General features: G+C 42.0%; 1 protein-coding gene across 5 annotated transcripts in view; it reads left to right on the plus strand.

The window, feature by feature from the left end:
- The window catches only part of numbl (NUMB like endocytic adaptor protein), a 73,839-nt gene that overhangs the window by 43,940 nt on the left and 16,044 nt on the right, over positions 1-13,855 (plus strand). For 2 of the 5 annotated variants that reach the window (XM_074641328.1, XM_074641326.1), the window contains 2 exons: positions 7,826-7,976; positions 11,533-11,607. In XM_074641328.1, the coding sequence (XP_074497429.1) occupies positions 7,851-7,976; positions 11,533-11,607 (201 nt within the window). In that variant the 5' untranslated portion in view covers positions 7,826-7,850. Of the gene's footprint in view, positions 1-2,345; positions 2,520-6,271; positions 6,479-7,825; positions 7,977-11,532; positions 11,608-13,855 lie in introns of those variants that run through there. The other 3 variants (XM_074641327.1, XM_074641324.1, XM_074641325.1) reach the window with 3 other exon arrangements.

A 13,855-nucleotide genomic window follows, 5' to 3' on the forward strand; every position in this document is an offset into this window, starting at 1 on the left:
TTGTAGTCTGCGGGGCTCAGAAACTGGGTCAGTTTACTGTGTGTGTGTGTGTGTGTGTGTGTGTGTGTGTCAGCATAATGTGCCTGTGTCTGTGTGGTTTTGATTTAATTCCATTAATGTTGATGTTAATGATGTTTGTTCAGATTAGCCCAGAGATGAGTCACTATTGAAGTGACATTTAAAGCTGTTTGTAAAATGGAGAAAATTTGTGTGTGTTTATTTGAGCACATGCTTCTTTTGTCTGTAACGTGGCGAGTATGAAAGATAATCTATCGAGAAGTTAATGAAGCTGAAAATGTGAAGAAAAGTGAACTTTGAACAAATTAATGAATTTCATAGACTTTTATTCTAGAAAAACACCAGAACCAGCAACAAATGCTCAAAACAGAAGTACAATCAGCACCTTACGGTGAGGAAATCGACGCTCAATATGTGTAGAGCGCATACTTTGACGTTGGATGACTGTGTGTCTGGCCTCTCCGGTCCAGCTTTTGCTGCGGGGCTTCAGGTTTCCACCTGCCGCCGCTGCGCCACGCACACCGGCTGTGACCGCTCCGTCCTCCTCACGGCTTCTTACCAAAAGATTTCAGATTAATGCTTCCCTAATAGCATTGGGTTTGAATCTGAAATATGCCCAAATACTTTTGCTTTTTGCTTTGTCACAAAATCCTCCACCATCGTCTTGTCTGTCAAGAAGTGTGTGAAGTCTGACTCCTGCTACTCTGAGCCGAGACGCCGTATGTAGCAGACACTTTCACTTTCAGTTTGTAGCCTTCGTTGTCAGCTATGTATTGATAACCGCTAAGTATTTAACAAATTAGATTTTTTTATTTGATGAATGTGGACACTGATATACAAAAATTAACTAAAGGGGTTTTATGTCTTTCTAAAAAAAAAGCAAAAAAACGGTGCGGGCGGTGGGCAAGAAATGTAATTGGTGTATGTACCGGTAACACCAACTGCCACAGCAAACCTAGTCCAGGCTTTATATTTAAGTACTGATGTAACATTCAAAACCCTAAAAATACTACTGCCAAATTATTGTAACTTTTTCACACTACCCCAGAAAAGTGAACAATATTACAGAAAGAAGAACTCTCATCTGATCGTAGGGTGGAGAAATTCAGTTTCATGGCCACAAAGTTGGTGACATGTCAGCAGCAGTGTGTGTCGCCAATATGCTGAAGAAATGTCAAGAATAAAAACGATGTCACTATATTTCCTTTGCTTCTGTCTGGAGCAAAAACTCTAAAATAGAGAAATAATTCACTTGGTTTGCTGCTAAATGTGTTGATGCTTGTCAGATGGTTGTTTATAAATGGTTTAAATTAGCCAAAGCCATAAAGCTGTATGCCGAACAATCACTTTGCACTGTACGTAACTGTAGTAATACCGAACTTCAAGGCTTTTTTCTCCACTTTAAATTTACTGACCGTCAGTCACACTGAAGGTTTTGGCAAAACACAACAGCTCCTCAGCTGTTTAGCCAATAAGTCACAACAGAACAGAGAGAAGGAAACGGAGAGAGGTACATCGTGTCCATATAAAGTGGTCAGCTCAATGACTAAGCCCAGACAATCCCCTGCACACACACACATACACACACACACACACACACGCACACACACACACACACACACACACACACACACACTGTTGAACACTTGCTCTGCCTCTCGCTGTCCCCTCCTAGTCTCTCCGGAGCTCCACAGACATATGGCTTACCGTAATGCGAGGTGGCAATGACTCATTGTGTGTGTTTGTGTTACGTGAGAGTGCAAGTGTGTGTGTGTGTGTGTGTGTGTGTGTGTGTGTGAGGCAACATCACTCCTCCTCCCTCCGTGTACGAGGTGTGTCCTGCGAGCATCTGGTTGAGAAGAAGTGCGAGGGAGGAGTGTGTCCCGTTTTGCCAAAATCTCTGAGCCGCCGTTGAACACAGAACATCTGGATCAGGGAGGAACACTGTGTATATGTCTGTGTGTGTGTGTGTGTGTGCGTACATTAGTGTGTGTGAAAGAGTGGGAGAGTGCCAAAGATATCAATCAGACTCACATCTGGCAAGCACACAACACAGCTGGACACACATGAGTTCATGCAGTCTTAACATAGATTATGTGGAGGTGACACACAGACACACGTACGAACGCAGAATGACATCAATATTAACTGTGAAACACTTTAAATACAAACTAAGAAAGTGATGTTACTGATATTAAACACACACATTGTTAATGATAATTGTCTCAACCAACTAACAGTTAATACGAACTTAACAAGCCGCAGCAAAATGTTGGATACTTTCCCCCACATTTTATTAGTCTGTACGCGTAGGCGAACCTTTCTCGCTAAAATCCATCCCTGTGAAACCCATTTCCTCACATGGCCAGCGCTGCAGACATTCAGCTTCAGGAGCCATTCTTGCGTCCGACAAGAACAGAGCAAAAGAGGAGATCCGGAGTATAAACACCAGTGAAGAGGAGGAATAGGGAGGAAGCGGCGATGAAGGGAGGTCAGCTCGGGTGAGCAGACTTGAAAGTCTACGACATAACATCGTATGATCGTAAGTCGTCTCTCCTGCCATCTCCTCTGCAACAATGCATTCCAGATGGCTGCTAACTCAAACGCTGGATGCGAAACAACTATGTGTTTTTTTGGCGGTGGGCCTCCTGTTTGTGTAGTCTGCTCTGAAGTGCTTTTGCGTGGGTTTATGACGAGAGCGGGACTTCATTTGTGCCGTTGATTTATAGATTTATTTTGATGTTGCGTGCCTGCCAGTCCACCCCCTCGGTCTGCCTCTTGTCTTTTTCTTTTTTTTTTTTACTCGTGCAGATGGTTCTTGTTGTGCGTGGTGAGGTCACAGCCATGCAAGGCCTTTACTCGTTGCATGCTGGGTAATGTCTCCACCCTAATGTGTCTCTTCATCAAATAGTGTTTACTACCACATTTCTGTTCATTTCACACTGTGCTGCTCAGCAAGAGAAGGATTATCAACTTGTTTTCACTTCAGTCTGGCTCAGGTCACATTCTTATGTCCTCTTATGGACTTAATGTTGTCTGTGCAAATGAACGAAACACTTTCCACAGGTATCTTCTACACCTGTCAATCGATTACAGTATTTAATCACGATTAATCGCATGATTGTCCATGATTAATTGGAAATTAATCTCAAATTAATCTCACATTTTTTATGTTCAAAATGTACCTTAAAGGGAGATTTATCAAGTATTCAATACTCTTATTAACATGGGAGTGGGCAAATATGCTACTTTATCCAAATGAATGTATATATTTATTATTGGAAATTAATTAACAACACAAAACAATGACTTTTATTGTCCAGAAACCCTCACAGGTACTGTATTTAGCATAAAAAAATATGCTCAAATCATAACATGGCAAACTGCAGCCCAACAGGCAACAGCAGCTGTCAGTGTGTCAGTGTGCTGACTTGATTCTGACTTGCCCCAAACTGCATGTGATTATCATAAAGTGGGCATGTCTGTAAAGGGGAGACTTGTGGGTATCCATAGAACCCATTTTCATTCACATATCTTGAGGTCAGAGGTCAAGGGACCCCTTTGAAAATGGCCAAGCCAGTGTTTCCTCACCAAAATCTTGCGCAAGTTTGGATCGTTATTTAACCTGCTTCGCGACAAGCTATTATTACATGATTGATACCAATGGATTCCTTACGTTTTCTAATTTCATATGATGCCAGTACCTTCACTCTAGCTTTAAAAATGAGGCCTGTCAGTGGGCCCCGGGCTACAGTACATTATATACGTGAGTTCTGGCACTTTTCCTCTTAACTCCACCTTAACGTCACTCACCATCATTTGTCATTATCTGTACATTAGTACATTAGTCTGAAGAGCTGCGATGCATTGTGGGGCAGTAGAGTATGTCCAGTAACTTCACATTGCTGCTTTGTTAAACTTTGTGTCAAACCACTTAACCCCGTTATATTTCCATTTAATTAAAGCAGAATGACTGATGGCTGTGGAACAGGTTAATTGAGTGTGTCACAATACTAATTTTCTCACCTCATTTCCTTTTTTCTTTTTCCTCATTTCACTCCTCCACTTCTCTCCCCTCTTTATATCCACTTGTTCCAACACTTCATTGAAGCTACGCATTACCTACACTGAGTAAAGCATTCAATATATACATATTTTACACCATGTATTTTTAAAATCTTTGGAAACTTTGACACTAGAGTTAAAAATATGAGTTGCTAATGGACTAACTGGTGTGTCTTGCCGAGTTAATAACCACATTAGCATAACCGTTTAATATAGGGTAGTAATTATGGAGGAACATTAGCATAAACACTACCTTGTAAAATAAAGTCGAGGTTAATGCTTTTCACAAAGGCACTAAGAACATTAATCAACATAGGTAATGATTTAATAAGGGTTATAGAGGATATACTCTTCAGGCTTTACATCCATAGTTTGTGGTGATGTGGAACAACATTTTACAATCACTAAATAAATACCTGTGAATGTGTGTGTTGTGGTGCTGAAGTGGTTGGTGTGGTGATTAATTTAGGTTCTGTTTTTCTGACTCGGTCCGTAGCGTTGAATGGAAAATGTAATCTTACAGTGAAAGAGACATTTGTCTTGAACATCCAAACCGATTTACAATTCTATATTTAACCTGAAACATTTAAGTGCTCGACCTCTCTTGTCACTTTCCAAAATGGAAAATGTGTCCGATAAATGTAATTACACTCTATATTAATCTCAGTGTCAACCTACAGTACAGATAAATCTCTCTCTCTCTCGTGAAAATATGCTCTAAAGTAATTCGATTTACTCAATAAAAGGATAAAGGATCTTCAAATTGATGTAAATGGATCATCTGAGTTTGTTGATTTAATAGAAACGTTCTCCTTTTGGCTGTTCAGCATGAAGTGGATTTTTTAGTTTCTTTATTCTCGATATTGCTGGTTTGTTACTCTTTCTTTCTTTCTTTCTTTCTGTTCTATCCTTCTGGTCTTTTGGCCTGTTAAACTTTGCTGCCAAACCACACAACCCCCTCACATTTCTATTATATTAGAACTGGATGACTAATGGAGGATCAACAAGATAATTGATTAATTTTCTCACGTCATTTCTTCATCCGTCCACTTCTTCCAGTCAGTTTTCAACAGTGGTTAACCTCCGGGTCTTAAAAGTGAAGCCAATGCTGAAGTGCCTTAAACTGTCATTCTCTCTAATAGCCAGCAGGGGGCTACTTCTCACTTGATTTATAACCTCAGTAAACATTGTAAACATGAGTTTATGGTCTCAATCGCTAGTTTCAAGTCTTCTTCAATACAGCATGATGTTCATTTAGTAAATTATGGTCCCATTTAGAGTCAAGTAGACCATAAAGCAGGGGATGCTTTAGGGCGTTGCTGCATTGTGGTTGACAGGTCGCTACCATGGCGTTGTCCGGTCTGGGAGTTGTCTGTGTTTTCAGTTCATGAAAGTTAATCATAAAATTTTTGGTTGCCTAAAAAAAATTTCTTATTCAGCGTTCGGTTGTACTTAGCTCTATCCTCTCGTGTCACTTCTGGTTTTCAAAAAACCAAGATGACGACGGTCAAAATGCAGAACTCGAGGCTTCAAAACGGCAGTCCACAAACCAATGGGTGACGTCATGATGACTACGTCCACATCTTATATACAGTCTATGGTTATATACTAATTTCCTTCATTCGTCCACTTCTTCCAGTCAGTTTTCTTGTCCCCCTTACCCTCCGTTGACATCATTTCATTTCTGCGTTGTTCCCCTGTGGCTTGGCATCAGATGCTTATTCGCTCACTCCTCCTCCCCTGCTGTCCCAAACCATATGAGGGCAGTTACAGGGCATCCTGTATTCCCCAACCAGCACCCCGTCCCGTATAACACGACCCTCCACCTCCCTTGTGGGATATTACACACCGGCTAGCTTTTGCCCCTTCACACACGTTCACACCTGCTGTCCGCCAGGTGCCAGTCAGGTGGCGCTCTGCCCAGAAATGACTGGCGCAAGCCTCGACATGTGTGGGTGCGTCGAGCTGCAGAGGGGCTTGTATGTGTGTTTTTGTGTGTGTGCGTTTGCCTGGCAGAGGACGCGTGCCTCACATGCCAGAAATGAGTAAAGCCACTCGAGCTGTTTCATTTGAATACTCTGCATTACACACACGCCTGAGTGTGTGTGTGTGCGTGTGTGTGTGTGTGTGTGTGTGTGTGAGAAACAGACAGGAACGCCTAACTGCCTTTGGCCCCCAGATTACCAGCAGCATAGCAGTGATTATGAGAAGTGATGTGTCTGTGTGTATATATATTTGCTTGTAAACTCAGTGTGTGGCAGAGCAGAGAGAAGATTTCTTCCCTTCAGTGTACAGATCACTGCTTACACATGGACATTACTTATCTTCAGTGTAATATTTGTACGTGTTCACGCCCTGTTTTAGCCTGGATGCCGACTCATGGGGCAACCAGACGGTAAGAAAATAACACTCTTTATTCAGATGAACATAAGAGATATGGAAGACTGAACGCAGAGAGGGACAAAGAGAACAGCCCTGTCTCCTAAAAATTACGTTCCCATACAACTAAATTGTTCTCAGTTATGTTTGGAAGGAAACTAATTTTGTCGCAGCGTGTGACGAAGTACACTGAGCGTTGGTGATGTAATATTTGGAGCGACCGTAAATGAAAGTTACGCTACATAAAATATGATGCAGTTTTAGTTGTATGGGAACGTAATTTTGTGGGCGACACGGTTGAAGAGAAACATTACTTATATCCTTCCACGGTTGTTATTTTATTTCAAAAGAAGAATTTTACAAAAGGAATTGAAGCTTGCTGATGTATCTCTTATTTATCAGACCAGAAAAATACCTTAAAACTAAAGAACATGTAGAGAGACATAAAAGAGACTGGTGTGGATGAAGTGGACGTAGGAAAAAGGGAGGAAAAGGGACGGTAAAGTCGACTTTCAACCTTTTTAACAGGAGCTGGCGCTGCAGTTAATTCAGTCTTGATAAAGACAGAGGACGCACGCCAGTAGAGATGTTTTTGTTGTACTTCTGTTGAGGGGGGATGTGACTGTGGAGGAATGAAAACAGTAATTATCATTTTTAAGCAGGTCATGTTTCGATGGCGTCACGTTTCATTGTGCTGGGAAATTAGCATCGCTAAACAGGCCAGCGGGCTGAATGGTCTAATTAAGCAGCGCAGAGAGGATTGTGTGTGTGTGTGTGTGTGTGTGTGTGTGTGTGTGTGTGTGTGTGGGGTGATCAACATTCGCTCAGCGTTCCTGATGCTTCTTGGAGAGATGAAAGCACACCCTATGCTTTGTGATCATTAGCGCTAACAGTCTACCTGTGTGATTTGTACAGCATGTGTCTGAATGGAGAATCAATGGAGCATCATGGCGGGAAGTGTTCATGACGCTAATGCACTGACTGCCTTGTTAGGGACGATTACTGCATAATGAGCTTGAGCTAATCAATGAAATCCATCCCACTTCACTCATAATCCGGTATGAGACATAGGACTACAGTTTCTGTTCAAAGCTCTCAAGCGGCATTTCTTTAAATTATAGTTGTTTGTTGCATTTAATTAGCCTTTAATGAGCATTATTGTTAAATGGAGAGTAAATGAATGCTGTTTGTTTGTGTGCGTTAAAGGGAGTCAGTTGGTTGTGATCAACGTATCGTCATACAACAGTTCGTATGATATACAGTCTTGGTTAGATTTAGGCAACAAAATTATTTAGTTAGATTCAGGAAAAGAGGCCCTCTAGGCTGTGCTACGCCACTAAACCAACCCTTCCTGTGTCCACAGTACCAGGGAGCACGTGACCCCGGAGATGAACAAGCTTCGTCAGAGCCTGAGGAGGAAGAAGCCCACCTACGTGCCAGAGGCCAGCAGACCGCATCAGTGGCAGGCTGACGAGGAGGCTGTACGTAAGGGCAAATGTAACTTCCCTGTTCGGGTGAGTATCCAAAACCACCACAGCACTGGTCCATTCTTGCAACAGTATAACATTACTAGGGCTGTCCTCGAACAAAGAAACTCTAAGTCGACTAACACTCATACGATTTTGTCGATTAAACGATTAGTTGATTTAATCGACAGATCTGTGAAACCGAGTTTCTCCACAAATAATCTCACAAAAGCACCACTTTAAACTTTAAACTTGTGTTTACCAGGGATGTGCTCATAAGGTTCTTAGAACTAAGTCATTCAGCATGAAAAATAACGAAAGTGACGAAAGAAATCTTAGTCAACTAAGACCAAAACAACCGATTAGTAGACTAATCGGCTAAGAGGGGGCAGCCCTAAACAAAACATATTTTAATGTGTTTCTTCCCCAGTAGGGAATCATTTACTATAAACCCACAGCATACGTCTGACATAACCATGATAAACACTATAAATCTGCATCATGAAGAGTTGTCAGCATAAAAATGGTAATAACATTATGTTATGAAAAGGTGTATATAGGTTTGACTGAACATAAGTGTCAAAATGTCACGAGGTCATGAATGTAATCTCCTATTTTAGGTGAGGAGTAACTTTACTCTACGTATATAGTGACATGATCCTCGGCTAAATAAGTCAGAGGGCAACGCAAGAGGGCAAATGAAAGTGTCCTGAGTTGAGGGCAGCCTAGAACACAGTACGTTTATCACAACTCATGTCAGTGCATCCTGTTTAAGGACGCTTAACGATGCACTGGATGCTCTGTTTGTTGGATTCAAGAGACAATAAACTAGCTAGGTATCAATCGTCTCATCTTACACTCGGCCAATACGCGTATTTTTCAAAATGTTGAGCTGTTCCTTTAAAAACACAAGACAATTGATTTGATTTTGAAGCTTTTAATGGGTTTAAATGGGTATAGAAACTGTGTGGTAATTAAAGTGCCTTTAGCAAAGCACAGACTCTTAGCTCTCAGATGCAATAAGTGCAAATAAGAAGCGTTATTGATGGCCCAATTTACTGATAACCTGTCTCAGTCTGAGTGTGTGCTGAACGACTATCGCTGAGAGCCGAAATGATTTGTTGAAGGGCTGAAGAGACAATGACGGTAAGAGATGGAGGACAGAGAGGGAGGAATGACATGGAGGTGATGTTGTAGATTAGGGACACCACAGGAAATGACAGGGTGAGGGATGATGGCGCACGGAGGGGACCGGGAGACATGGCGAGATATGAAATGAGAGAGCGAGAGAGAGCTGGATAAGAGAGGCTGCAGACTGAATAGAGAAACCAGAAGCAGAGAGAGATAAAAAAAAAAGGAAGAGAAGAGTGTAAGAAAAGGCAGCGTGAGTGGCGAGCTAATGGAAAATGGTCCTGATGGTAATGCTCCGCAGACTCCGCGATGAGATGGGCAGCCAAGTGGAGCTTAGAGCTTTACAGCGAGGGATGGTAGCACTAAAAAACCTCTCAGTCTCTTTATTGTAGCTTTTCTTTCCTCCTCGTTCCCCCCGTTCATCTCTGCCTCCTCTCCAAATGTATTCACGAGTCATGCACAATTAATGCCTCTCCGAGAGCTGCTGAACTGTACCAGAGGAAAGAAAACAGAGTTCTTGAGTTCAATACTAAGAGAAAAGTTGACTTTTAGAAAGTTTGGAAAGTTCGGGGAAAATGTCCTGCTGGAAAGTTTGAAGCAAACAGACACCGATATTACATGTTCACTGTCTCTCTAGCTCGCACTTCACACCTCCGCTTCCTCTGGATATAGAAAGTAGTGGGCCTCAGACGGGTTTCTCCATTTACCAACTTGAATTTGTATGTTTCACTAGCCGTGTTTCAATTCACATATTTTTATGCACATTTTGTAAAAGCTACTAAAGCTGTATGGAAACTGCAAAATTTTATAAAACTTCCTCAATTGCACAAAAAAAGTTTTAGCAGAATAAACTCTTACATAGCAAACATTGACACTTGAAATACAAGTGAGAAACAGCAGCTGCAAGTTAGCTCTTGCAGGTGATGAGAGATTCCTGCTGTTTTAAGAGCATATAGAAGTCCTGTTATTCTGGATGTTATATTCGTGACGTTAGCATATATGACACTAGATATACTGTAGATGTCTACTTTAGAGCAAAAACTCATACTAGATGACTGCAGTGTATACAGGCAAAACTTCACTCAACAGCCTGTGTCAGTACAGAAGTTTATAAGTATTATTCACAGCCATGTTTCTCTGAAAAATTATAAGTGAAAACCATCAGTCTTAACCTCTATCAGCTGTCACCAAGACGTCAAACTGATGAGGCTGTTCTCATACACCGTTCATAGCTATAACTATGAAAAGTAATGCATTGTAATTCATATATATATACCCCACGAAATTAATCCGAATCTAATCCACGTTATTGTGAACCAGGAAGTATGAAAAGCAACAAATGCTGCGTAGGGAGGAGGTTGGGGTGGATGAGTGGGTCAAAAAACATCAGACTTTCACCCAGGAGACCGCTGTTCATACCCCGTGTGAGTAACGTTACTTCCATACTAAAGTAACACCACTTCCACTTCCCAAACCATGATGTTTTTCTAAACCTAACCAAGTAGTTTTGTTGCCTAATCCTAATCAAGTTGATCTTTTCCTAAACCTAAGTTGTTTCCTGTGAAGGCGGAAGTTTATTTTGTAAAGATTGTATGCATGTTAGGAGCGGATATTGACACGTGTTGCTGGACATTTATAGGAAAATGCACAAAAATGAGGAGTAACTTTTAGTAAGATATCATAAGAACTGCTGTATGAGGATACGTTGAACTGATCAAAAAGCCTTGATCATAGTGATATTCATGCAATATTTATTTAACAGTCAGAAACACACAGTAACAGCTGACCATATCGCTAGATCTTAATTGCTAATCATGCAATCTGAACATTTTCCACCCATTGCTTTTGCGATTTGAGCATGTTGATCATCCTCACAAGCTCTCTGTCATTAATTCTGGTTTGTTTTATACTCCCCGCTGTCTATTCGTGACTATTCGTGTTCTGCCGCACTTGTTCACATATTGTTTACAACAGGTATTTTAGTTCAGGGACCAATATCCCCAAAACTCAGAGCTCTTAAAAACGTGTCTTCCTCTTGCTTCACCACCTGGCTTCAGACTGGAGCTGTGGGGAGCTTTAATTGTGTCCCTGTGGGGCTCTTCGTACACCACAGAGCAGAACACTGGAGAGACAACAAAAAGGGGATGTGAGGCTATAAATTATTAGAGTCCCTTTCTCTTTCCTGTCCTTTTTATTAGCAACATGCGGCTGTAAATCCAGTATGGGTGCTTAATAGCTGTCAATTTTATAGCTCTCAGAGAAATACTGATGGGGACTAATGAGGCTTTTATGTCACTTTGTCTCTTTTCTTTTGTTTTGACATAGTTTCAGTTCAGCTCAGTCTGCTTCATCAGCATGAAGGTTAGATGAAGTATGAGTATGATGAGTATTACTCCACCATGAAAATACAGTGAAACTTCATAACAGCATCTTTGTGGTTTTTTAATATGTCTCCTCTCTCTTCTCTGTGCAGTACCTGGGGTTGGTGGAGGTGGAGGAGTCGAGAGGGATGCACGTATGCGAGGAAGCGGTGAAGAAGCTAAAAGTTGTAAGTATCCCACCACACAAATGGAGACACACACACACTCACACACCTCCCCTGCTGCAGCACTGGAGGTTCATTTTGTTGTGTTGAGGCAGTTACAAATACTCACCCCAAGGATCTTCACTGGAGCTCATTACAGACCCAGTTGCGCAAAGCTCATGCAATAAAGTATCGACCAAAGGAGCACACACACACAAACACACACACGTTCAATACTGCACCTTCTCTTCTTGTTATTTTCTCTTCTTTACCACTTTCATCTCCCTCATCGCCCTCCCTGGTGGGTCTTATTCCATATCTGGCTGTCTGCTCATCAGTCTTTCTATCTGTCTGACCCCACTACGCCCAAGAGAGCAGAAAATGAGAACATAAACACATGCAAAGGCACTCTGACCATAGAAATAAAATCATGGTAGAATGGTTATTGAACTGTTTACTGTGGTAATTTGACTAGTAAATGGTGTCAACAGAACACACGTCAGTGGGGCCGTAAAGTGTGTGGTCGCAGCTCGCCAGAAAGAGAACCGACGCAGCTCCCGGAGACAGCTGGCGGAAGGACCGTTTAGACCCCGCGCTGCCGCTGGCCACCAGCCCGCTGTTCGGCTCATTTTCCGTAATCAGTGGAGCAAAGTTGTCACTCATCTGGTGATAGCAGATGTGACGAGAGTGTGTGGATGAAGCATCAAGCTGTTAAATTTGACTAATTTACTCTTGCTCTCTATGCTTCGTAACGTTACTACTCCACTGCTGGTTGTAGTCGTTACTGTAAAACCTTCTCAATGAGTCCACGACTTGACGCAAGTTGGTTTAAGCTGAGCATACACTGTACGATTTTAGCCCGTTTCTGGCTCGAATTTTGTGCCACACGACTCATAGAGTCAGACTGAATTTCAGCTTCGTGGAGCGTCATTTGCTGCGCAGTGTACATTGTACAGTGTACAGTGTCGGATGAATTTCTGACATATCAGAAATTTTGGGCGGCCGACCACAGGTTCTCGCGCAGTTGAAGCAGAGCCACGAGCCGATTCCGCAACGTCAGTGCCTTTTTTCTACTTTTATTTATTTAGTAATCAGAGCGCAGCTATCAAGATAACAATGTACAATAGATATAGTAAAACGTAGCTATCTTACCTCCTATTCTCTCTGCAAAATGGACAAGCCATACTGTCCACGTCTTCCTCGCCACCTGCGAGTCCATAAATGCCGCTGCCTCTTTTGTTTAGACGTTTCAGCAGCAAGCATTGTGACCCGTACAGTCCTCTGCCAGCAAACAAACTTTACCTGCCTCGGAGCTTTTAAACCAATCTTTATTGACAGCTGTCAACAGCCTGAATGGGCCGCAGACGTGTTTTTATATGTACAGTGTGAGCACTCAGGTCATGACGCATAAATCGTGAGCTTTGGCTTTACATCGCACACGATCTACTCGTACAGTAGGAGTAGGAATTACACAACATTTCTAAAATCGTACAGTGTATGCCCAGCTTTAGTTGTAGCTCTGACCATCCTGCTACGTTTGAATGGGAATGTCTGTTCTACTTCTAAATCTATTTCTATGACACTGACAAACACACACAAACACACACACACACAGTTCGCCCTCCTGGGAAGCTGGTTCGGACAGGGAGCGTGTGAACAGAGTGACACAGACCGGCCGGTGTCAGACAGACACACACACACATTCGACAGAGAAGAAAACAGGAGTGTGTGTCTTCACATCTGTGAGCTCGGCTTTCGCTTTTTTGATGAGGCTGGAATTAAACTTTAATTTAAAAATCAGGCTGCCTGACAAAACTGCCGATCAGCGTATTCGGTGTACATTCATCCTAAACCTGATTCCACAAATGTAACTTTATCTAACAAAAAGCACCGCTTTGCTCAGAGAGTTAACTGAATCACAGACAGTTTAATGCATACAGGAGAAACGTTTCATGCATTTATTCTCGTCTCCCTCTCCTCTCACCACCGTTTCCTTTCATTTTCTCTTTTGATTCTCCGCGCTGGATCATCTCTGTTTTCTTTTCCATCTTCCATCTATATCAGCATCTTTCTTTAGCGCCTCTCCACAGTTGTTCACACTGAAAACTTTCTACCAAAGTTATCTCTTTCTTTTGATTTCCCCCGCTCCACCTCCTAATTTAGCTTTTTCCCCTCCTCAGTTTCTTCACCTCTACTCTCACTCCCGCTGTTTTGCTCTCAATAGGATTATGCAAAAATCGGGGCTCCTTGTCGCTTCGCTGTGGGTTTCAAA

Source organism: Sebastes fasciatus, chromosome 7, assembly GCF_043250625.1.
Source record: "Sebastes fasciatus isolate fSebFas1 chromosome 7, fSebFas1.pri, whole genome shotgun sequence".
NCBI lineage: Eukaryota > Metazoa > Chordata > Actinopteri > Perciformes > Sebastidae > Sebastes > Sebastes fasciatus.